Source organism: Ostrinia furnacalis, unplaced genomic scaffold, assembly GCF_004193835.3.
Source record: "Ostrinia furnacalis isolate ACB-3 unplaced genomic scaffold, ASM419383v2 OfSCF4414, whole genome shotgun sequence".
In the NCBI taxonomy this organism is placed as follows: Eukaryota; Metazoa; Arthropoda; class Insecta; order Lepidoptera; family Crambidae; genus Ostrinia; species Ostrinia furnacalis.
In genome coordinates this window covers 1-26,964 of record NW_021134653.1, presented here as the reverse complement: position 1 = coordinate 26,964, position 26,964 = coordinate 1, and the positions used below count along the sequence as shown (strand labels likewise).

The window sequence follows — 26,964 nt, the reverse complement described above, 5'->3', positions numbered from 1 at the left end:
GTCTCTTTCACTGTACGTCTCGCTTCAATTGAGTCCCCCCATGTCCCGTAGCCTTTAAATTGTGAACCTTATTGCAGGGTATCGTAAAATGTATAATTGAGTGACAAACAGAAGCAGTTGGCACATTTTTAGCAGCATTGTAACAAGGTAAACATACTCGCTATCATTTGTTGAAAAGAGACTGCTACACTCTACCGCTAGTGGCACGCGCTCAAGTAAGAAAGAGATTAATATATTTTTGTCTGAGGGCGTGGCCTTTTGTCTTGTAACGCGCCGTTTAAATCCAGTTATGGCCTGACAAATGGTGTACATATTAAGGGGGGCAATGTTAGGAAACTATTTTTGAATCTTTTAAGACAGTTAAATTATTTACGTTCGGCGGTCGACCGAGCTCCTCCATAGTAGACAATGCACTTTATAATAAAATAGATCCCAAGTTTCATGTTATGGCCATAGATAAGTGGGGATAATGTATTGTTGAAGATAGCTACTTTATGGTATTGGGTTTGACATTTGGAGTGGTAAAGGGTGTTAGATTATGGTTTTGTACGATAAAGCCGGTGGGAAGGCAATAGGCTTTACATTAATGGTGTCTACAATCAAATTTGGTGTGACAGAGGTTTCATTATCCGCGTCAAAGTGGAGGTCGCTGAGAAATTTATTTATTTGAGTTGTGTCACTTTGATTGCTTAGCGGCGCGGTGGATTTTTGATGGAAATATTGTTATGATTTTTTGTGTTTCATTTTAGTCAAGTTTTTATAATGTAAAGGATTGATTAATAAACTATTTTTAAATAATATTAATATTTTTTACGAACTGTCATAAAGGGTTCATATTATTTTTAACACGTTTTTATTGATATTCAATTTATATAGTCAAAATATTTAAAATATTATTGTAGTGAACCAAATCTGTGTTCGAACTGTCAAATAAATTGGTATTTAATATTTAATTAAGTAAGTATGTCTTCAACCCTATTTTTTTAATATTAATATTTTTGTAATTTTCCTGTACCTACTAGACGAATTTCGCAAGGGGAAAATGTTTTTAGTACCTATCCCACGGAGTCCAGTTTTGCGGGGTCCTAAAACTGCCATTAGGCATACCTAAATTAGTTGAAAAATCGTACAAACAAATAGACTGCGACAATATTGAAAACAGTCGATTTATGATTAAGTAAACTTGGCATCAAAATAATCCAAGGTAGATTTTTTTTTTAAACAAGATATTTATTATTATATTTTTTTAAGATAAAATTTTATTTAAACTGGGAATAAATCATTTTATGGCATTAGGCAAAATGAGCACGTGAATAAAGAAACATTACTCATTTGGAAAGAAGTCTTACCAGTCCTACTTACCTACTGACTAGTGACTGATGTTTTGTCCCAAAGTAGGACACCAGCGTTTTAAGAAAAAGAAAAACCTTTTTGTTTACTTTTAATTTTTTTTACATTTATTTTGTTTTTGGTTGTCTTTGAATGGCTGACTATTTTCTTTAAAAAAAAGTTTACCGATAGCACAGAATAAGTAATTTAGTACCAAGGTACCGATAGTAGGTAACCTTAGATTATTAAAAAAGCCTAGATAGATATTAAAGTTTCATACAAGCGCTTCGTCTAACTAAAGTGAGGCAAAATCTTATGTCATCCACTGTCATTACGTTGAGAAAAATGTACATTACAAGCGATTTTTCCGAAAGTGGAAGAGTTTTAACGTTATAACATTTTATTATTAATTTGTTTTTATAAGACATTTAACTAAATAAATAAAATTTGTCGGATTTTTGTACCGGATGTAACGTTTCAATAGAGCCAGAATGGTAGATCTATTTTCTCTTGCGAGTAGGTACCTACTATCTACTATCTAGGTTTTATTAATCGATGTATGTAACTTAGAAGAAGAAACTTCTATGTATGTAACCGAACACCTACTTACTGTGTCTTGTAAATTCTGCATTTTATTTATTTAGTTAAGTATTTAATTCAGACGTTAGTTTCTAAGTCATAATTTTATATCAAGTATTCTAATATATTCTATTATCTGAAAACGAATGCTTTTGATTTGTTAGGCTGAGTTGCACCACCTTAATTAATCCGTAACAATAACAATAACCGGTGCTTTTTGTATGGAGTTTGACAGATTTAGTAGTAGTAAGCTTAGATGGTGCAACTCAGCCTTAAGAAACCTAAACAAATGATTTTGCTACAAATTATATTTCGTAATTATTAGATTTAATCACAAAGGGAAAAAAAATTAAAAGTTTATTTAGCACAAAAAATATTGTAAGTTAATAAGAAAATAATAAAATGTCTGTCTGTATTTTGAACTTCATTTCATGCCAAAACCGCTGAACTAATTTTGATGAATTGCAAATTGGGATAAAGGCATGATAGATTTTATGTTACCTACTCACAAAGTTGAATCGCCTTTTATGTAGTAGGTTAACTACTAGGTTAATCAATAAAATAAAAATTAAATAATCTAAACATAGCCAGGTAAGCCACACAACACATAATTAATTGATATAAAAATTGATAAAGAAATTCGCAGCAGTCGCGATCACTGTTAGTAGGTTAATTAAACACGTTTTAAACTATTTTAGGTACCTACCTGTCTAATTTCAACAGAAACACCATCGTTCGTTCGTTCGTTTCAGCCAAATGACGTCCACTGCTGGACAAAGGCCTCCCCCAAGGTTTTCCACAATGAACGGTCCTGCGCTGCCCGCATCCATGCTCTTCTCCCGGTGTTTCAACAGAAACACCATAAAAAATTTTTTTTGGGATTTTATTCCAAAGTTACCTAAAACGCTTTTTTAAGTTTTTATGTGGTTCTATCGAGAAGGACGAATTAAAGCAATATAATCTAACCTTAACGGATTAGTCGAGCATGTTTTTTTTTACATTTTAAAACTTAATTAATTACTATAAATAAAAAATGAGTTAAAATTAAAAAAATACTTCCGCCTGCTTACTTAACATTAATTATGCTACGACTACGACACTTGTTTTTTCAGTTGTTTAAATTAAGGAAAAAACTACAGATTTACTTTCTACAATTTTTACTGTGCCGAAAAAGCAGGAGAATTGATTATGATTTCGCAAAAAAAAATATTCATTAAATAAAAAGTTTTTCATATTACAATATTTGCCTCTTGAACAGGTATTGCCATCTAGCGCCTAGTAGAAGAAGCTTGTCGAGACCTGTTTATAGCGACATCTCTTATAGTGTTCATAAACTACATGCTTCATCACATTTCTCATAGTAGACTGCGACATCTATCAGGGAGTAGTGGAACTATTAAAGCTGCCATCTGTTGACACATTCCGGTACTCGTTTGTAAGTATGTTGACAGTTTTCAACAAAATATTTTACATTCGCGCGCTTTTCGAAAAGTTGGCAATAAAACTAATCACAATACAAAATCAAGCATTTTTNGTGTGGGGTTACTCCGAAAAACGTTATCCGAAGTTACGAATGTTGCCATCCCTCTCACGCAAAGCGAGGTGCCAGTATGAGCGACGGTGACAGATAGAACCGAAACTACGCAAACAGCGTTTCGTAGTACTGTTCCTTCGGCTTCTAGAAGTTTTCGTAATCCAGCATCATACAACTGTACTTGTTTGTGCCTGCTGCTATGCCTGGGCAGAGGCGGTGGTGGTGGTGGCCCCTCATCCCCGGACACATAGTCCGGAGAGCGGACGCTGTACTTCTGTGGCGGAGCTGGAACTATTCCTTCGGCTTCTAGAAGCTTCCATGATTGCGGGGTTACTCCGAAAAACGTTATCCGAAGCTTCGAATGTTGCCATCTCTCTCACGCAAAGCGAGGTGCCAGTAAGAGCGACGGTGACAGATAGAACCGAAACTACTTAAACAGCGTTTCGTAGGAGCTCTCCTGTTCCTTCGGCTTCTAGAAGATTTCATAATCCAGCAGGGATCTTGTAACTGGACAGCGGCGGTAGATTGTGGGCTCTGCTCACGGGACGCGCAATCGGGAGAGCGGGTATAGTAGCTTTCTCTCTTACCTTGATCCTTCTACCATGATCTAGCAGGGATCATGCAACTGTACCTGTTTGTGCCTGCTGCTATGCCTGGGCAGAGGCGGTGGTGGTGGTGGTCCCTCATCTCCAGATACGTAGTCCGGAGAGCGGACGCTGTACTTCTGTGGCAGAGCTGGAACTATTCCTTCGGCTTCTGGAAGCTTCCATGATTGCGGGGTTACTCCGAAAAACGTTATCCGAAGTTTCGAATGTTACCATCCCTCTCACGCAGAGCGAGGTGCCAGTGTATAAGCGATGGTGACAGATAGAACCGAAACTACTTAAACAGCGTTTCGTAGTAGCTCTCCTGTTCCTTCGGCTTCTAGAAGATTTCATAATCCAGCAGGGATCTTGTAACTGGACAGCGGCGGTAGATTGTGGGCTCTGCTCACGGGACGCGTAATCGGGAGAGCGGGTATAGTAGCTTTCTCTCTTACCTTGATCCTTCTACCATGATCTAGCAGGGATCATGCAACTGTACCTGTTTGTGCCTGCTGCTATGCCTGGGCAGAGGCGGTGGTGGTGGTGGTCCTTCATCTCCAGATACGTAGTCCGGAGAACGGACGCTGTACTTCTGTGGCGGAGCTGGAGCTGTTCCTTCGGCTTCTGGAAGCTTCCATGACCTAAAGGATTTTAGTTCAGAATAGTGAGAAAATTCTTAATTGCTTGAAAATATTCTTAGTTGCTATGTAGGAGCTTTTATTTAGAGCAACACGTACGAGTAGGTTGAGTTAGGAACTTCAAAAATGTTTTTTTGGTTAGGAACAATAAACAAAATACATAATTTATGGCTTATTAGTATCATGATATTATCCTATATCTGGTAGATCCTTTTGCTAAGCCTACACGCTACTCACGTAGTGGCCCTTTCACTGCTCCTCGACCGAGCAGCCCGCGCTAGACGGTGTAACGCGAACAACGCGCCTTCACTGGCATCGCCGAGCCACGAGCATAGTTCTTGAAGAATCTGGAAGGTCATAAGACTTGGAGAAAGAATTGGAAAGTGATAGTTTTTAGGTGATGTTTCTGTAAACTCTGATTTCTCACGCATTGGATCGAAGTTGAGACATTTCCTTCCTACAATAGCTTCAAACTGATCATGGTTATTGCTTCTGACATTAATCGTTACTATTCACACTGAATTTTGACAATTTATCGGAGCTATAGTAAGGGCTCGCGCGACAAAAACCGCCCGTGCGTGCAAGCCCTAATTACCTTACTAAAAATACCATATCATAATTATTACAGCACAATAGTTGTTATCAAGCACTTCCTCTGACTATCAAAACAGTCGATAGTAGGTACATTATACTGGGAAATCTTACAATCCAAATAAGTACTTACCGTAAACCTTCCCCTCTGCAGCAAAGCTAGAACCAAGTCGCCTAGCAGCAGGTGGAGCGTGTGCGACCCTGACCTTGCCACCAGCAAGTTTAGTGGTGCTGTCTGCCCAGCCAGCCATTCCTCTTGCGCAGACCAGCCAGAGTCTTCAGCATCTGATGCGCCTGATTCTTCCACTGGACAATAAACATTCATTTTTCTCCTGGAAGGCTTCTTTCAGGACTATAAGAACTACTTTGCTTATGAAATCCTTACCGCACAACGCATCCTTCACGCTATTAATGAAGTCCAAAGTCTCCAAAAGGCTTGGCCTGGTCAACACCTCCTTATTCCTGACAGTAGACCCAGCAGACCGGGGCCTTTCTCTCAACTCTCTGATACTCTCTACCGGCTCCGTATACACCAAACTCTTCAGCGTATGGTACTTCCGTCTCATGGTCTTCGTATCCCCTTGGTCTGTCAAAGAAATTTCTGGAAACCCATAAGAAGTGACGGGACGACTTCTACGGGACCGTCTTCTGACTCTGGGAAGGTCGTCTTTGCTGATGTCCTGTATGGAGGTGGAAGGGATGATGTCTGGCTTGGTGTTGTTCCGCCAGTAGTTGCCAGATTTGACGCTAGCTAGGATCTCATCTGTGCTCTCGTGGCGGGTGATCTTTCTTGGTTTTACCCTGTAAAGAAAAATACGTTTGTTATATCTATTGGAGATTGTGTCTATGATTCTCAAAGAACTGAATAATTTGTACCTAACTATGAAATGGGAAGCAGGATAGATACATATGAGACTCTTTTATTTAAGTTATTTATTATGTTTTTACTTTTTAGGTTTTTTCATAGGAACCGAATACATAGCCGTTAGGTGTAAAGGATGACTCGAGTCGATCGAGTTGAATTTGCTTTTAATAATTAGCATCATCTCGATTGCATCATCGACGAACTAATTAAAAACCTCATAGCAAAAGTAATTTATTGAATTTGATTTATAAGCCACTTACGACCCCTTATTGATGGATGTGCCGGGAGAAATGGGACCATAATGTAAAGTAATACAGAAGTATTATCTACATGAATTCTTTTACCTACTTAGTTTTTTTTAAACATGCTATTACACAAATAAATGGAAGATAGCTTATTTCTCGCTACATTCATAATCGAATCTGTAATTAATTATTTTTCGTTATGCAAAATATGTTACTATTACAAGACGATCGAAAAAGCTTAGCTTATGACAATGTTTATTAGCGGTTAAAAAAAACCTTTTATGCGCAAAAATTACACTTCTGTACATCAAGATAAGTACATACAAAGCGGGAAGAACCTGGATGCGGGCAACGCAGGGCCGGTTGTTATGAAATCCTTGGGGGAGGCCTTTGTCCAGCAGTGGACGACATTTGGCTGAAACGAACGAACGAATTTAAAAATTATACAAAGTCTAATGCAGAGTGAACCTGCTGTAATATAGCCATATTCCGACTTAAGCCATAAAAATACCTTACCATCAAGTTTCGAGAGCGAGTGAAGCAAGATTGATCGTCGCCCGAACATTTAGCTATATTTTCTTCAATTATCAGTCAATGGTAGCAAACGTATTTGAGCTTTTCTTAAGTCCTTTGACAATTAGTTAGTATTTGTATTTTTTGTTAAGTAATGATAATTTTTTGCTAACATCAAAGAATATTTGGTATTTAAATTGAATATTAAATAATCTGCTGTCTAAGCAGGATTTCAAGACACCGCCGAATCCAAAACAAGTCGAAATAAAAGTCCCTTGACGCTTGATGCACGTTAAAATTAAAAGACAATCAATGTTTTTGTCTTTATAAATGTCTTTATAAATATATCGTAATATTTGAACATATTTTTTCTTTAATTTCAGAAAAATAAATGGAGTCGACCTAACGTGGTGCTATTTTTCAAGAATAAAGCCGTTGGAATTGCTGGCTTACGGTAAGTTGTTTTTATTTGACCATTCCATTTGGGATTTTTTTTTGATGTTTCATAGTATATTTTTTTATGTATAACCACGCACACCCGAAAAATTATTAATACTCGTAATAATTTTGATGAGACCACCTGACCGTACCAGGATCTACAATTTAACCGCCAATTGCTATTAATTTCCCGAAGCAAAAAATAAGATAGATCAATATGTACCGATAACCTTCAAAGGTTTCCTTGACGAATAGGCTGTGCTCAGCTGAAACAACAATGGAAGAAAACTCAGTATGCTCTATATGGTTGCTAGCTGCTATTTTCAGCAGAAATTGCAACCACAACCAGGCCTGTTCATCTCCGCGAGTTTACATCGAAAACAAAACACGCACGATGGCCCCCTACAGGATACTATTCGACAAGGCCTCACATACGAACGAACATTGATCCACGCACGCGTATTCTTGTGTATGATGGAAAAAAATAAAGATGGTGTACCAAATACTGTGCAGTACTTAACTGCCTAAATAATAATAAAAACTCAGAATGTACTTTTTTAAGTTGCCTGAAGACACTGAGAGGTAAATAAGTAGTTAATATTATTCATGATAATTCATGCTAAATCATGTATTTCCTCCGCCATTTTCTGCAGATTGGCACCTCACGTCACATCATTTTACCGAAGTCAGCCCTATAGCTTCGGCGCAGTACCGATCACTGACGTTTATCAACAAAATGGTGCTTGACTCTTGAGACAAGCTAAATTACACCATATTGTTAATGACATTGAGCATATTTTTTTTTAAATACCTTCGCGAAGTAAAACTTCTGTACGTAGTAGGTACTTATTATTATTCTGTGCCACAACTACTATAGGCTGGTGTCAAAACAAAAAAGCAGTCACTGGACCTGCAGGGTTCTTAATTTTTTTTTTAGATATTTCCATACTGTCGATAATTCTACCTAGAAGTAGACGAACGGGTTCTAATTAGAAAAAAAGTTCTGTTCTAAACCATGTACCCAACAGGTTAACTCAAGAGATTTTTTAGTAAACCCTTTAACAGTCATAACACAATCAAAATTTTCATTGTTTTTGGACCTTAAGGTACAAATAAACAAATAAGGTAGAAAATATGGTGGGAACTATATTCCCACTGCTTTTTATAGGCTTAAAACTTACCAAAACTGATCTTAGAACTGATGACCCTATACATAGTGCCAAAACTAATTTTTGTCCTTCTCCAAAGCAAACTTTTATGTCAGTTGTGGCCATGGGTCTACCAAAAATAATTCGCTGGGCCTTTAACACAAATTAGAAATCGGTATCAGCCGGCCGATGGGCATTAATCAAGATTGTGCCCGTTCCCTTATAAATAAATTGTCGGGATCCAACATGGCGTCGGACTTGAATTGTTGATTTGTTAATTGCAAATGTATTCAGCTCACGAAGTGCTGCAGATTGTTTAAATGTTCCTTGAATTTCATAGTACTTATTAATTTTATAGATTTTAAGTTTTTATATTGTGTGTTAAAATATTTAATATCCCCTTACATATTTTTGATTCGGGTCGAACCTCCGAAAGTTGTGTAATTTAAATGATATTAGATAGACACTATAGGTACAGGGTGTTCTGAAGAGGGTGAGACAAACTCGTAGGGTGTAACTAAAAGTTGGGTTCATTTTGATAATACAAACTCGAATAGTAATTGGATCCTAATTGAGCTACTTTTATTATAATTGTTATATTTTTATTAATAATTTCCGCAATTTTATCAAAAAAGTCTTTTCGAACTCCCTGTTTGTCCAGGGCATTTAAGTACACCTTAAACCTTGTCCAGGGCCTTCACCTACAAACAGTTTAGCATCTTTACTTCTATACTATCTATACTAATATTATAAATGCGAAAGCTATTTTGATGAAAGGCATAGAGATAGTTTGAGTCCCCGGAAAGGACATAGGATAGTTTTTGTCCCGGTTTTTGAAACAGGGACGCGCGCGATAAAATTTTTCTATGACAGACAAAATTCCACGCGGGCGAATTCGCGTGAATACAATATGAAACACTTTAAAAGCTGCTTTTCAAACTAAATTCACACACCACTAGGCCAATGTCGCTTTATTTCCAGTGACTCTAATAATAAGTCACTGTAAAAGTTTTAACCTCCCAATCGATAGACCCAGATACAGCTGCCAGTTCCCGTGCTACCCTCGTTACGCGGGACGTTGGACATAAAACGCCCGGTTTATAACAAACAAACTACCAACTTGACTTTTCTAGCAGTTTCTGTTCCTGAAAGAATCTCGACATTCTTGTGTATGGGTATTGGAGATTAAAGTTGGGTGTGGAATGATCCATTTAGTTAAAAAATAAATCCACGTAAATACTAGCACTTTAATCTTTTATAATAATTTAAATTACTTTAGTCTGTCTGAACTATATGAAAGGGAATTATTTGCAATGTATTTCTTGGTGTTCCCTATTTATTAATAGCTATTCGTTTATTAATAACTTTTTAAGGTAATATAGATATAACGAAATTTAATTTGACGTTTTCTTTGAAATTATTTTCGTTCGAGCTAATTACCTTAGCTAGACTAGAAGGTGTTTCAAAGACTAATGCCCGTTTTCACCATTAATCCCTAATTTTTAAATGACCCCTATGAAAACAAAATTCCTGTTATGTGTTACCATCGTTTCAGCCGAAAGACGTCCACTGCTGGTCAAAGGCCTAACCCAAGGATGTGTTACCATAGAAGTCACTTAAAAATTAGGGATTAATGGTGAAAACGGGCATAAGGCAGTGGTAAATGACACGAGCACGCATCTCCTCGCTAGCCATAGCACAGCTTCCCCCTAGTCTCTCCTGGAGAGTGTTAGAGCTCATTCTGGAGAAAGCTATATTATATTTACCTGTCGTCTCCCACCAAAGCAGTGCTAATTATGCAACCATCGGTGCCTCTCCCGTCGTCCCGATCGTTCCCCCTTATCTCTTCTGCTGCATGTCAGAACTCATCTTGCTAAGCTAAGTTAGAAGCAGGCTTTTATTTACCTGTGATCTCCCACCAGAGCTGTGCTAAAGGCAGCCAGCACACATCTCCTCGCAAGCCGCAGCTTGGCTTCCACCTTATCCCTCCTGCTAAGAGTCAGGGTGCGAGCTGAACTAAGCTCGCGGCGCGTCGGCAGCCTGATGGGGTAGGAGATCGCCATGCCGTCACCCGTTGGGAATACTAGGCGGAAATCTAGAAAGAAAATTCAGTGGTGAAATATGTATGATGAAAATATTTTGTAGTTCTATGGTGGCAGAAAATTTCTCAATACATATTCATCATGATAACCAGATAATTTGGCCTGCACTGCAGGACCACGAGCCTCTTTATTTCACCAGAGGCTTTGGATTTGGCCTGCGCGCTGGTCAGAAGGGTTTTTTTCTTGTTGTCCTAGTTTTCTAATATAACATTAAGCTTAAAGCATTGAGCATATTGATCAAAGTTGTATGTATTTATCTGTATCTCAATTAATAACCGATATAAAATATTCAATTAATACACACTATTACAATCGCATGAATGTGCAACGTTACCAGAAACCTATATGCTAGGTTTTACCTTACTACGTTTCACATAACAACATTGGGATTACTTAATGAAAATACATTTCTCAGTGCAACTAACTTCTTCTGAAGATTAGCTTCATACCCTTAAGGTTTCATATTAAAATGTTTGGAACAAGTTCATTTTAATATCGCGGTGCTCTCATAAAACTTGTTTGTCTGGTCTTAACGTTCACGTAAATCTGAGAAGCAATATGTACAATACAAACAATTCGGAAACTGTAAACGTCGAATCGTAATTTATTAGTTAATATGAGCTAACATCCTGGTATAACAAACACAGAGTTTCGTTTACCACTTATTTCTATGCCTCGAAGTAGTGGTAGATCAAGTAGTCATTTAATTGGGAGGAGAACGTGCCCTGAAATCATGAAGACTTTAAACTTTAACTACTGTAAATTTAATAATCTTAAATCAAGTCATAAAACCTTTATACTTATTTTAGTTCAAAAAAATCTAACTAACAAATAATTAATTAATTATTATTAGTCCATAAAACTTCGTTTATAAGTTATCCTTTTCTTCAATAGGTAAATAGCAACCTTTATTCAGTGAAGAAACCCTTGGAGAGCCAAAATGTTTCCATCGTCTCATTGAGGATAAACAATGGGAACCCCTTCAAGTCAAGATGGCCAATATAGCCCGTCAATTGATTTCTTATCTTTTAAATAAAAGGATACTGAAACATTGAAGTTTCAGACTCTTTGAAACCAAATAAAGGTTAATACTCGTCACTAAGGACTTGGAAAGTTAAGTAGAATGGTAATTTGTACAGTGGACTGTAACCTAGATCTATTAATATGCTAGAAGTTTGATACTACGCTATAAATGGACGTATTTGCTTGCACGGAATTTTGAAAAAGCTCATGTTGATTAAGAATAACATTACCTATAACAAACGTAGGTACATAATAACTATAATACATTTTAACCTTAACTGAACCAAAGAGAGTATAACACCATGCTGAATCAAGATAATATTATTTCGTCTTCGATCAGAAGACCTGTCGACAAAAATTGGTTTTACCTAATGTTTTCCATTAACGTGTTTCTAGATTCTATACCTACTAAGGATGACGATGTACTAAACTAATACGTATTTTACTCGTATATTTTGTCTTTGTTTTGTTGTCATTAGTTTTAATAGAAAATTCAGATAAAGGCACTCGGATAAAAGGCCTGACTATAAAATCCAAAATATTTCGTCGAAACGAGCGGAACCCGCCGGAAGTCCCTGGACGGGACCGCTAATTGCCTGGACTCGTTCCGAATTCCGAAGTAACGATATTGTTATTCCAGGATTTCCTATTACCGGGTGTTGGACTGGAATGTAACAGCTGAAAACTGTAGCACCTTATGTAGTTGTGTTAGGTTTGATTTTGCAACGAAAATGTAGAGCCTGATGTTCTCACGGCTGTACAACTTGAATTGAAACTGAAAGTTATTGTTTCCTTCGCAACAGTAGCTTTTCCCAAATGTTTTTAATCTAATTTAAAAAGCCTCGTCCCAAGGTTTTTTATTTTTTGTAAGTACTAACTGAACATAATATCTTCTTACTTACGTTTTACTCGTACATAGTTTTTTTTTTGTACATCAGCCCGAAAAAGTTTTAGTAACTAATTAAAACAAAACAGAAAAAATGAGAAACAGAGAGAAACTTAAGCAATAAATATTAAGTTGTGCACTTTACGCCAGCCATTAAAGCCTACGAAACTGCGCAGTCTTTTAGTGAAATATGAAGATAGATCATAGTCTATATTCACTAAGTATTACGCTTCAGTAATTCTATTTGCTTAATGGTCTATGAAAATATTTTCTATCTGGTTAATGAATAGACTCCACTAACTAGTAGGTACTATTAATAATTCTGTATAAAACGTTAATCGGGGGCTCTATCATCTAATCAGTTATGATTCAATTTGAAAATAGTCATTTATTTTCTGCTTTTATGCTTTTAAAAATGGTTTATAATGTGAGTAAAGTAGACTAATGCCCGTTTTCACCATCGATCCCTTAAGCGTTTGCTAACTAAATATCACTTTGGTTAAACGATCGCCTAAACTGCCCACTAACCTAAGTTCGTTTTCACCATGCTATAGTAAACCTAAGTAGGGACTCTTTTGTCAGGTGGCGTTTCTTCGTGCGCCTAGTGACGTTTGTAAAACCGGTACTTTACGGAATATTTTATTGGGAATATCTTACGTATTTCACAGAAACAAATGAAATACGAGTAAAAGTAAAACTAAGAAATAGTTGACCAAAACTGATGTCTTTTTGTATTTTTGAGTTATTATTAAAGACAAAAAAGATATTTGGGCTACTAAGTAATCTGTGGTTTGGGTGCTCAATGTAATTCCTTTGCCTTAAAAAAAAGTAAATGTCAAGATGACTGCTGCACCACAATAAATGTGAGTGTGGGATAGAGGTCGAGGATCTCAATCATATTCTCTTCACTTGTCCTCGTTACAGTAACCGAAATGTCCTCCTGAACTCATTAATCTCTCTCCATATTCCGTTCCCAACCTCTATAGTATGTATACTTTACTTAAATTGTATAAATGTATTATTTCATACTTAAATTTCAATAGTATTAAGATATAAATAAACTTGTTGTTCTTGTATTTAATATTTTAGTCGTTATGTATTTAGTACTAGTAGTAGTTACCTATATCCTATGTCCTCTCCTGATCCTAATTTCCTTAAATCCGTTGCCGAAAATATTTTAATCTCCCCGTTTCCCCGTTTTACTCGACTCTGGCACGGCGCAAACAGCGCGGATTGCCACTAAAAAAAAAAATGTACATATTGATTTTNTGTATTTATGTATTTAGTACTAGTAGTAGTTACCTATATCCTATGTCCTCTCCTGATCCTAATTTCCTAAATTTAAATCCGTTGCCGAAAATATTTTAATCTCCCCGTTTCCCCGTTTTACTCGACTCTGGCACGGCGCATACTGCGCGGATTGCCATTATAAAAAAAAAAAAAAATTTATATACCTAGTCGACGAGTGGACAAAACAATAAAATTAAGTTCTTTCATTGATAAAGCCAACAAATTCTGATAAGAATTTAGTTTTCCAAATGCAATGACTAAACTTATGTGTTTTCAGTGAAGCATGTGATTGAAGCAAAGTTTATGTGACTTTACAATGAAGGATAACATTGTTTTGTTAAAATGAAATTGTTAATAAATTGTATAATTTTATATTTTGGGATTACTAAAGCCGGTAAGTAAGTGTGTTATCTATTGTTAACTTGTTTGAAACAAAACAATTACCTACTTAATGCCATAATTCATTAATTTTGAGATCACTTGGTTTACTCATATGACTTTAACAAACTTCTTCCTCAGAACCTTTAAGAAAAGAAGTCCTCAACTTATCGCAAAATGTAACTTTTAAAAACACAAGAAGAATAGTAGGCGGGCGAGAAGTGGGTGAAACGAGGCCTTACATGGTATGTTAAATGCATAATAACGAGTCATCATCAATTTTCATCACACGACGTCCACTGCTGAACATGCCTCCTCCAATTATTTCCATATTGACCGGTTGGTAGCGGCCTGCATCCAGCGCCTTTCTGCTACCTTTATGAGGTCGACTACAAGGTGGACGTCTCACGTCTGCGCTTTTCTGTACATGGTCTCCACGAACCTCACTGACGAGTGTAATAAACTCTGAATTCACATCATACTTCACCATTTTGCATAATAACATTTAGGCTGAGTTGCACCACTCAACTTTGACCGTAACTATAACGATAACCGGTGTTTTTTGTATGGAGTTTGACAGATTTTTGACGTTTGTCAAAGTTAAAGTAAGATGGTGCAATCCAGCCTTAGTATTTTTATATTACAACGCTATAAGGTCTATCCAGGTGTACCTACGCCCAGCTTCCAGCGCCGACCCTCACATAACAGACACCAACTGGTTATGCGGAGGCGTCATCATCCATGAGCGGTATGTGCTCACCTCCGCCGCTTGCATAGAAGACGCCAAGCAGTTCTACGTGGTCTCCGGGACTCACAGGTAAGGGAAAACAGTTCGTATTACAACGGCGTAAGGTCGTCTTTACAGGTGTACCTCCGGCCAGCCTCCAGATCTATACGGGCTTTGACACTCATACGTAAAACAGCTCGTATTGCAACGGCATAGGGTCGTCTTCACTACAGCAGACACCAACTTGCTCTGTGGAGGCGTCATCATCCACGAGCGGTATATGCTCACCTCCGCCGCTTGCATCGAAGACGCCAAGCAGTTCTACGTGGTCTCTGGGACTCACAGGTAAGGGAAAACAGTTCGTATTACAGTGGCATAAGGTCGTCTTTACCATCAGAGACACAGCTGGCGTTACGGTGACATCATCATCCTCTCCGTCGCCTGCATAGAAGACGTGATCTCTGGGACTCACAGGTAAAGTAGCACGTAATAGGTACAATGGAATAAGGTCGTCTTTACAGGTGCACCTGCAGTCCAGCTAGCCTCCAGTGCTATGGTCTCCGGAAAGTCCGGAACTCACAGGTAAAGTAGCACGTATTACAACGACATAAGTACGGGACTATTCCCACCTCTCGTTCCCACCGCTACAACTCCTTTGTAGCCAGGATCTACAGCTTGTCCGCCAATAAAAACCCAACCAGTGAAGGTCAAGTTTGTCCCAAGGGAAAGTTAAACTGTCATTGAACCCGCAACGAGATTAATAGAAGAACATTAGGAGGAGTAGGAAGTCGGTCGCGGGTCGTCAATTATGTATCACTGATATTATTTTTTTAGGTGGATTCCTCCATCAGATACGGATGACGAGTGCATCAAGTACGGAGCTAAGAAGGCGATTTGGAAATGTGTGCCAAAGAGTGAGTACTGAGTACGTACAGATTACAGCATTAATAAGGAGGCACAAGCAGAACATGGTATAGGTAGGATCCCACGTTGAAACAACTATAACACTAAAATTGACAGCCTACCTTCGAATCCAAAGATATTATGCAGTTTGAATCCGAGAAAGATTTGAACTACAGATCAAACTTGACTTAAAAGAGGGTAGTTACGTACAGAGGTCAGATAATAGCTATTTTGTCACAAAAATCTAACCTGAGGAGCTGGTGACTGTACTTAGTTACATACCTACTTAAATAGTTTAAATACCTATTCACAGATAAAGGCACTTTTCCCAAACCAACAGCGTGACTTAAATTCTGTTTAGATATACGTACTTCGGACATCCAGGATTCTAATTAATAAAGATACTCTTTTCTTTACCTTTTATCACTAACTTGCTGCAATTGACTGTAAAATTGTTACTGACTGTTAAACACCATACTTTCAAATAGACAGTTTTTCTAAATCGACCGTACAGTGTAGTTTTACCTACTTCAGAGTTCAGACATCCATGATTCTAATGAATAATGATAAATAACTCTTTAACTTTTACCACTAACTTGCTGCAATCGAGATCCAAACATCTGGAATTCCCAAAACCTTTCCAGCATACGTTTTCGACGGCAACGAGTTCGACAACATTCGATGGATGGTCAAAGACATAGCGGTGGTGAAGGTGGAAGACGACTTCAACTTCAAGCGACGCATCCGCGGCTGCGACTTTATTCCGAAGAAGGTGGCCTTTAATAATATCAGTGAGGAGTTTGAGAAGTCCGGAACAGTTGGTTCTATCGCTGGGTGGGGGTCGACGGACACTTTTGGTGATGTATGTTTTTATGTTATATTGAAATACCGCCTGTTTCTGGTGAAATAATTTTCCAAAACGGTCCAGTAGTTTCGGAGCCTTTTAAAAACAAACAATAAAAATTTTCCTGTATATAAATCCTGTGTAGATGAATTGATTGGTTCTTGATCACAATCACTGAACTAATAAAGCCTCGTGCAAATGCCTAAGTATGCCTTTAATTAACGGAATTGTATGCCACGTGCAAAAGTACAGGTGTTTTACAATAACTGTGCCTTACTTGCATTAGTTTCAAAGGTAAAAGTAAGTGCCTACTAATTTTCACATCACACAAAACACCTAAATAAAATAAACTCAGAATTCAAACTGTACAATCTGCGGTCTTATCGTTAGAGAACCATCTCATCCAGATAGCTTACGAAGAGGATATCTAGTTGTTTCAGTCAAATCAAACCAAAATTCTACAAAATCTTAAACCTTTACAAAGAAAAAGCCACGCTATCTGATTCTCCTCATACTAATTATAAATTTTTAGGTAATCACAAGAACCACGACCAACTCGCCGACTCTTTTAGAAACAGATGTGGTGTTGATATCGAAGAAGAACTGCAAGAAACGCTGGGAGCCTCGGTACCACCACATCATTGAGGATGACATGATATGCGCCAAGGATTCACTGGACACTGACACTATGAGCGAATTGTGCAGTGTAAGAACATCGCAATACGAACCAGTTAAAATACAAAATACTTACTTACGGATCTAGAACATTTGGGTTCATTAAAATTAGACGTTTTCAGCAGGATCTGTCGTGCGTTTGCAAGACCACACACCACTAACTATTGGTACCTAATTGTCAATTTTAAAGTTTACTTGTCATCCAATACAATTTACCGTTTGCGGTCCTGCAAAAACGTCCGGCTCAAAACATCAAATTTGAAAGAGCTCTAAGAAATCGGATCAACTGCATGAACTGCCATAAGAGATACCAGCTTTTGGTTTTGGAGATGAGTGTTTTTTTTCAAGATCATCATTTCAGCCTATTACATACATAGCCTTTGCTAATATTCTTTAAACTACTACGCTTGCTACATTTATTTGCCAAAATGGGATTTCTATTCGATAACACGTTTACTCCTCCCTCTGTCGTCGGTTCATATTGCTGGCCTACTGCCACTTTAGTTTGCTATATTTTAGAATTTTGGATGACCATTACAATTCCAAAATTTTAGTCTGCAGCAAGGGACAGTTTTCGTCCAAATTATAATTATAGTACAGGTGGTACAAGCTAGAAAAATCTGGGGGGAAATCTCCGTCTTCACCCCTTGCATATTATTTTGTTTAACTTTCTCCACAGGAACAAGAGGTGAACTGCAAAGAGCTGGTATACTCCGACGAAGCCGAGGAAGAGACCCGCAAGTTTGCGGACCCTCGCTCGATGCAGGTGCACACGGCTGCTCACGTCAGCGACACTAGACGGACTAAGGTCGTCGTTGGAGGATTCTGTGAGGTAGGTATTAGTCTTGTCTGGATGTGAAAATAAATTCCATACGTTCTGGATACAAGTTCTTTAACTCTGTTTCATATGTTTTGCTTAGACGAGAAATAAAGTAGGTTCACTCGCTCTCTCTACTTTAGCTCACTCATTTACCTATTTACTTCTATGGGGAAGATTCATTTCTTGTTCTTAACTTACCTTGATTCATTTTACTAGAAGTATTAAATAATTAAGCAATAAAGAATTTGAATTTAATAACGCTGTATCGTATTTTTTTTTATGAATAAGAGAGCGAGTGAAAAAGAGAGCGTTAGCTTCTACGCGTAATTGGAGTTTCTTATACGGGACTATTCCCACCTCTCGTTCCCACCACTGCAACTCCTGTGTAGCCAGGATCTACAGCTTGACCGCCACAAAAACCCAACCAATGAAGGTCAAGTTTGTCCCGGGGGAAAGTTAAACTGTCATTGGACCCGCAACGAAATTAATCAGAAGAACATAGGAGGAGTTCGAAATTAAGGTTCGACTTCCCTCCATTGCAAAGCGGATGACAGGTGACAAACAAAGGTTTAAAAACCTTTAAGAAAAAGATTATGCACCACGGACAATAAATTAAATTAAGGGGGCCTATCTTATGAGTAATTAGCAACTACCTGCCAATAATATTTTTCACAAAATCGCTTAAAAGCACGGAAATTTTTCCTTGTCGCGACAAGATCGGTGTAATAAATTGCGGAAACAGATGTATCGTTTAGGAGTTCCTATGGCCAGCTCCTGCCACCTCTTGACTTCATCATCAGGACCCTGAACATCATCTAGCACTAAAGTGCTCGAAAAGACAAGTCCAACGAACCCAAACTAGATGTAATGCCGCCGTTTTGTTAAGAGTTCTTATGGCCACCTCCATACTCCATCCAGCTCCATGGTACCATAATATTGCATTGTCATCGTACTTATAGCCTGACCAGGAACATAAAAACCCTGGCATAGAGGCGCGTCAATTGCATTTGATAGTGCAACACTGAGTACAGTCGTAGCTGTGTTAAATTAATAGGCTAACTTTATGTATCAGAATTCAGGATTACGGGCTAATTTGATATTTTCATAAATTAACGAAAAAATATTATTATAAGTAACCTGGTTTAAATAAATTAAATGAAACCATCAATCGAGCTAGTAGGATTTATTTTATACGAGGGCGGCACTGAAAATTTCGGGNACAAAAAGAAAAAGCTACTTTAACGGTTTCATTATATAACAGTAAATATATTTATCAAATCGAATCATTTTAATGTATCAATAATTTATCAGATCGAAATGAGTATCGTTTTGAAGACCGGGTTTGTGAGAGTTACAATATCAAATTCCAACCACAAACCGTATTTAAAGGAAAGTTGTTGGTATTGGCTGGACAAGTCCGAGATGTAGAAGAATTAAGAACAAAACAAGAGCAGAGTTCAATAATTCACGCTCTCATCATAAGGCAAACATCTGTGCACAACAACTACTGTGACTCATTTTTGTACTACCACGTTGTATAGTTTAGTTATTTCCAAATTGTAAACGGCTATTAAAACAGCCCTATCGAAATACAGTCCACTATTTTATTTAAGTTCGCAGTAGGACCCTTTTCATGCGATTAATTAATGATATTAAAATGTATTATGTAGAATCGCTTTGCCATTGACAGATACATCTGATGACAGAGCTTACATTATTTCTACTTTTGACCACCATGAGCGCTGCGATAGATTATGTCCCCCCCACCTAGTACCTACTTCGCACCCAGCGAATTAAGATTGTGCTGGGTTGTCACAAACACTTTAAGCATTTTTTTACGTCCATGAAAATTGTATGAGACCCAACAAAACTTGTAAAACTAGAGGATAGAGGAAGCCCGACAGGACACTGTATCGAACTTTGCAGATTTGCAAGTCGCCAGTCTCCACACTCACCAACTTTAAGGCACCAATCTAGAGTGACTGGATTTGACAGCCTATCCTTGACAAAGATCCATAAAATAGCTAACGTTAAGGTTAAGTTGCACCACCTAACTTTGACCGTAACTATAACGGTGTTTTTTATGGAGTTTGAAAATTTTTGACGTTTGTTAAAGTTAAAGTAAGATGGCGCAACTCAGCCTAAGTGAAGGACTTTAATATGCCTACCAACATTCGTCTACCGTATTATTTTTGTTACGATTTTCGCATGGGAAAGGAATATGACGGGGGATAGGCATACAATTCTGATAAGAAACGGAAAAACTCTCGCTTGCTGAAGCGAGAGATTCACCAAATCAGTATTATAGGGCCAAAACGTTTAATAGAAAAGAAATCAAAGTATGTATCTCGTGTCAAACTGGCGCCGCTTTATTAGCAAAAAACTAATAATGATCCCATTGTTTTTATCATCAAACCTATACAAAAATAAGCATGTCCAAAATATTTTAAGTCCGTTAAAACTATCCACCATCACGTCCAGCGACTCTACGTCTAAAACCGCAGCCTCAAACGGAATTAACTTTTCACCAGCCTCACTTGACCTGCCGACTTCACTGCCTTTCCCTAAATCACTCCACGCGAACTATACTCATAGCTCTACTTACACTGGCTATAGTTTAAAAGTTAACGTCATATTATGCAAAACTCGTGGAAATGTTGATCCATTTAGAAGAAGGCCTACTCTGGAAAACGAGATCGATGAAGTTGGAATGCGTCGCTGTCACTCACTATGGAATCTTTGCAAGTGGGAAAGGGATATAGAAAATATTTTAAAACGTTTTCCTAATTAACCCCTATATGCTGGAGAGTCTACAATAGGCTTGTCATAAAATGACTGAAACGGAAGGTTTAGGTTTTTCAAGAAAGTTATTTTATTACTAGAAGCTCCAGTACACAAGTACAATTTCATAATCGTTACAAGATTGAAGTTGAGTGTTTAATATAACTCATATAAAAAAACTCGTATGTATAAAATTATGTTCATTTATGTGTCACTTTCATAGAAATCTAAATTTGGAGTCTACCCCGAATTCCCCATATCCAACATCCATTATTCCACTAAAAGATCCTACAAAGCCTTTCAATTGCGAGTAATTACTAATACTATGTATAATATTTATGTATTTAAAAAAAAAGTATATTAGTAGTATATCCGTTAAGCTAGCACCCATAACACAAGCATTAAGTTGCTTACTTTGGGGCTAGCTGGCGCTGTGTGAAATTGTCCAAAGATTTATTATTATTATTTTATTATAATTATACTACTAATTAAGAAGGCTGATACCACATCATCACATTATAGCTATTAATATACACCCTTTGATTCCCCACACAATACCATAGGTCTATTGATGGTTATCAAATTACATTAGATGGAATACGGATGATGCTTATGTATTCTGTAGGTTACTCCGAAAAACGTTATCCGAAGTTTCGAATGTTGCCATTGCTCTCACACAAAGCGAGATGCCAGCATGAGCGACAGTGACAGATAGACCCGAAACTAATAAACAGCATTTCGGAGTAGTTCCCTGGTGTTGTGAGTTGTGACATGCGGGTCCTATTACTATTGTTTGGGAATAAAAGAGGTTCTATAATGTGAGAGTATTTGTTTACTGGACTGATGGGTCACCGGGTGGTTACCTGATTACTATGGCAAAGGTCGAAGGTTTGATTCCATAATACAAATATTGAACATATTCGTTTGTATTGGTTTGGGCTTATTTATTTAAGAACCAGTTTTTTGCCAGTGACCTTGTCTATGTAGATTAAATTATAGCGTAATATTTACTATTATGACGATGAAAAGTTATACCGGTACTTTTTACCATATTCACGTAATACAAATAAATATGTATCTAGCTTTATAATGAAGAAAACGATTAAAACAAATGACTACTCACCAACATGCCGAAACCGGTCCACAAAGTCCACCATTGCCTTAGCCCACGCCATTCTCTTCGCTGCATCCAGCAACCCCATACATGGCTCAATATTCCCATCATGTACCCCCACGCAATACTCCTTCAGCCCCTCAAACTCCTTCTCACAGCATTTCGCGTCAAAGTCCTCCAAAAACCAGGAGTTCTCCAAAGAACTTGTGAAAAGACCATCCAAATATGGCTTTAGAACTGGTCCCAAGTATTTTTTATCATCTTTCGCTCCTTTGTGTAGCCAGTGGAGGATGTTCTTCATGATGTTGAGGGGGTCTTTCAGGTCTTCTCTTCGGAGGTCGGGGTCTCTTCGGACCGCGTCTATGAGGCAAGCGGATGACGCATCGTAGTATTCTTTGAGTTTATTCCACTTTTTGGACCTTAAAATAATGGCATTTTGGTTAAATGGTAACTAGTATCTTGGATACACTGAAAAATACTTTTTTTTGTTGAGGAGGAAACTTGAATACAATATTATGTATATCTCTCTCTGCTATCGTAGTGCTTCAGGATCACATGTCATGATCTTTTTACCATTACACATTGCTCATAAATGTAACGTACGATACGAGTACTTCTCATGTATTCTAAAAACCATAATAATACTACACAACCTTATGGCATAAATGTGAAAATAACGGTCACTAGATGGCCATAGTTTTCTAGTTTTGTTGCCTGCGTTGAACTTTTATTGTGCAATTTAGAAAAGTTTAAAGTAAGTTTAAGAATAAAGTGGATTTGCAAGGAAGTTTGTTCTTTGTTGGCTTTCTCAGCTTTTATAAAATTGTAGGGAACTTTCTTAGCGGGTTTGATTTTGTTTAATCTGATATCAGATGCTTTTATTGTACGCAACCCCGCATAGTGCAGGAGGGGTAGCAGGCTCGAATTTAAAGGCCAAATGGTCTCTCTCGAGATATCCTGCCTGGGACTATTCTCGTTCCCTTCTCTGGACCTACAGCTACAGCAAAAAAAAAAGTTAATCAGAAATAATAGGAGTTCGCCGTCAAGGATTGACTTCCCAAATGTCCTCTAGAGCCGAGCGGATGACATATGAAAATCCAAGGTATATCTAATCTTCAGAGATAAATATAGGCATGGACTTACTATAAGAACTCATCCTGTGAGCTGTTACAGGAATAAATTTTAATTCAGAAGCATGGAAGTACCTATGTTTCTCTCACGGTAAGATGAATATAACAAACAGCAGAAATAGTAGGTACCTGTACTGAAACAGTTCCCTGTCGAACTCGCCTAAGCTTCTATACTGCAAGGTGTTCAAGTAAAGGTCTCGAGCTTGGTCCAGAGCGATGGCAAGGATGTGGATCAGTTCTTCTATAGGCTCGTCCCCTGGAGCCGTCGCCTGGATCAGGTTGGCGCGGAAATTGCTGTGGCTTTCCTGGTTATTGAGAATATCATGGAAATAGGAAATACATTGAAACATTTTGGATATGGATCATGATTATTTGTGGCATAATGTCTTGAGAAAGGTATTAATAAAAGGAGTTGTTTCTCAACGACTATCCACAAGTCTAATAAATAGGAGACATGCAGACTGTATCCGAACCACCAGCAGCTGTCTCCTGTAGTACTTTGGACCGAAACCCGGCTTCATCTCCCTGTTGGTTCTCCCAACGGCTGAACAGGACCATCTCCTGGGATTCCCACGGAGTCAGGAATATCTATTGGTGAAGTAGTCCTAACCACCAGGCTATTAAGAACTGCCTATACCCAAACCACCATGCCATTGGGAAATGGTTCATACCAGATATTGCACCTTGTTACTTACGCAAACCACCATGTTCTTGCACCGCATCAGCTCATTGGCCACTCGCCACAAGTATCACAGCTGTCTCCTGGAGTACGCTGACCCGGAGCCCGCCTTCATCTCCCAGTTGAGGCTATACCAGCGGCTGAAGAGAACTGTCTTCAGAGATTCCGTTCTTTGCGAAGTAAACTGATACCCGAACAAAACTGGCAGCCTTATTTAGACTGTATCATGCCAAATATTGTACCTAGGAACTTACACAAACCACCATGTTCTTGCACCGGACTAGTTCGTTGGCCACTCGCCATAGGTACCGCAGCTGTCTCCTGGAGTACGCTGGACCGGAGCCTGCCTTCATCTCTCGGTTGAGACTCTCTAACTCTGGGAAGTGAGCCAAATTAAACTTTATGATTTGATTACTCAAAGAAGGACACCGAGAAAAGTGATATTAAATGAATAAAGTTTGTAAATGGTGTCCCCTTTACCGCTGCTAAAATATATCAATCAGTCCAAAATTAAAACTCACTCATCCAGTATGAGCAGCAGGTGGTGCGGCGCGTGCGCTGACACGCACACACGAGCATGCGTTTGCGCATACGCGGCGCATCGGTGTGCGCGCCTTCGTAGAGCGCACATAGCCATGTAGCGACTCACTACGCGAAGTGTGCCCTGGGGACGACAAACATTGTCACTGTCATCATTAGTTGTTATGTCTGACATAAGATAAGATAAGATAAGATAAGATAAGATAATACTTTATTGCCTCGTTTTTACATGCTTTACAAACAGAAATATAAACAAAAAATTACATTAAAAAACATAAGAGGCAAAAGGATGAGGCTCAGCATATGCGAGGTCAAGCATACCCTACCCCGCGCTGATTTTCAGCCTCCTCCTTTTCCCTTAGTTGGAAGGTGGGAAACAACCAGTAAAAAGGGGAGGAGGGCAAGATTAAACAGGGGTAATTAAAATACAAAAACAAAAACCCTATAAATACAAAGACAATAATATGTATGTACGGTACTCGTTAGTTTCAGTTGATTGTGTGTGTACATGTGAGACGTGAGTGTTGTGTGTGTTGGTGTATGTTTGTTAGTGTATTTGCGTATAAGAGGAATTTAGGTTGGGATGAGTGGGAAAGAAAAAAAAAAGTGGTTCATGTACGGTATACTCGCATAGTGACTGAGTTTCTAGCCCCAGCTTCTTCTCAGCACTGTAGTGATAGGTAAACATTATCCAGTGACTTGTGTTTTTAAAACTTTCTGAATATTTTTATTTTCGTCAGAAAAATACACAAATTTTTATACCCACCAACCGCAGGAGCAGCTAGTGGGTTATTATGTGGAGTTCTACCTGCCAGAAGGGCAGGACCTGTCCACAAAAAACATGACGTTACCCTCGGTAAGCCATATGATTTGGGAACGCGGGACATCACTATCGGCGTTTTGCCTTAAGCATTCGTCCGCGTTAAACGTCCCTAGTTTAACGCGGACGAATGCTTAAAGCAAAACCTCCTATTGACGGCTGCACATACCTGATATACTCCCTCCCTCATCTTGTCAATGAGCGCGTTCAATGCCCCAGCGATCCTGGCTACAGTGGACTGGTCTGAGCAGTGCGCGTCTAGGGTCGCTTCCAGGGCCGGGTGCCATAGCTGCCAGGTAGCTGACCGCTCACCGCACACCACCGAGGATGGTGGACCTACTGCAGCTGCGTAGTAACCCTGGATGAATATACTCTAATATTATGGATACTTTTGATAAGTGTCTAAATGCGCATTCCATTATTACACATACATCAAGCTGGTTTCAACACCTTGGGAGGCATGGGAAAACCACTTAAAAGTTGTTTCATCAAGTATTAAACAACAGAAGTGAAAAGAGAATTAATGAAACAGCATTCTCCAATTACTCTCTTAAAAGACAACCCCACTGAAATTATGAATGCCAATGAGCGGTATGAAGACTAAGTCTCATACATAAAAAAAATACATGGAGTAGTAAATTCAGGAGTAGCTGCTAAGGTCAACTCACTCATGAGTCAACTTTAGCTGCTACAATTGATTTAGCTTTTTGTTCGAGAGCGGAGCAGCAAATATAAGAATACTAGAAGAAGAGGAGGATGAGGAAAATAAGAAGGATGCTAAANAATAGATTTTAATATGACTGGAACAGTGGAAATATTCCATTCCCGATACTTTTAGTGCAGCCCTCGTAATTCATCAATAATCAAATTCAGAACTTGAATATTCAACTGCATTGTCTGCTCATGAACGCATCAAACTCGGTACTTCTTTCCCAAATCCATAAAATTCAACACTTAGAAAGTGACAAAAAATTTAAAAATTGGTAGTTGAAACAAACCACACCTAATTTTCATAGTGGACTGTACTATACGATAAACATGTCAGTAAATTTGACAACCTTTGTCGGAAACATTATTCAATGAAAATATTGTCGGAATCTCAGAATACGGAACAAACCAGAAACCGTCAACGGGCGTAAATGTGTATCACAGATAAGGATAGATGCAGCATGTGTCAAAATTTGTATGAAGCCGAGCGTGCCACTTTTTAAACGTCATTAGTGTCATTTTAGCGAATTTTAGTGATTGCCGCAACGTAAAAGTAATCGTATCATCGTACTGCATTCGCAAAGTCATCGAATGATATCGTGTGACTCGATTCAAAAATTAATTAATTCCGATAAAACTGATATTTTGTTAAATTTATAGCTAGTTTGACTGTGAATTAAAATAATTATGTAGCGGTAGACGTTATTCTACAATTCTAGATTATTAATTTGCAAATAATATTTTTGTTGTACCTAATGTTTATGAAAGTAATGATCGTTATTCCATTTTTTACAGAATGTTTTTGGTGGGATACACTTTGACAGCAATAGACTGACATGCAAGGTGACATGTCAATGAAGTTTTCAGTTACTGTTGCCATTAAAAGAAATTAGTACCATTAGTTTTCCGCAACATGGCGAGGGTTTTTATGTTCCTGGTCAGGCTATAGATACACAAGTAGGTATACCAAATTTCAGCTCAATTGGTTAAGGAGAACTGGTTTTAAATTCAGTTGCAAGATTTATCCCATACTAACTAACAAGCGAAGTGCTTGTAAAAATGGTACGCATATCTTTTTTG

The 26,964-nt window shown here is 38.1% G+C and overlaps 1 protein-coding gene across 1 annotated transcript; it reads right to left on the bottom strand.

The window, feature by feature from the left end:
- Positions 1-4,223: 4,223 nt before the first annotated feature.
- On the bottom strand, positions 4,224-25,527 carry LOC114359491 (uncharacterized). The gene is made up of 11 exons (XM_028313915.1): positions 25,346-25,527; positions 24,338-24,480; positions 24,071-24,192; positions 23,833-23,885; positions 23,267-23,442; positions 22,017-22,426; positions 10,370-10,559; positions 5,641-6,056; positions 5,389-5,561; positions 4,902-5,011; positions 4,224-4,667 (listed from the first exon to the last, which is right to left on the bottom strand). Exons 1-11 carry the CDS (start codon positions 25,364-25,366, stop codon positions 4,502-4,504), a joined length of 1,980 nt encoding a protein of 659 aa, XP_028169716.1. The 5' UTR covers positions 25,367-25,527; the 3' UTR covers positions 4,224-4,501.
- Between the last annotated feature and the right edge of the window lie 1,437 nt (positions 25,528-26,964).

Excerpts from the sequence above, each read along its gene's own strand:
- LOC114359491 (XM_028313915.1), bottom strand. The coding sequence starts at position 25,366 with ATGAGGGAGGGAGTATATCAG. Across the intron at positions 23,443-23,832 it reads GCAAGAACATGGTGGTTTGC|GAAAGCCACAGCAATTTCCG; the intron begins GTAAGTAACAAG and ends CTCAATAACCAG. Across the intron at positions 22,427-23,266 it reads AGGGAACTGTTTCAGTACAG|GTCCAAAAAGTGGAATAAAC; the intron begins GTACCTACTATT and ends CATTATTTTAAG.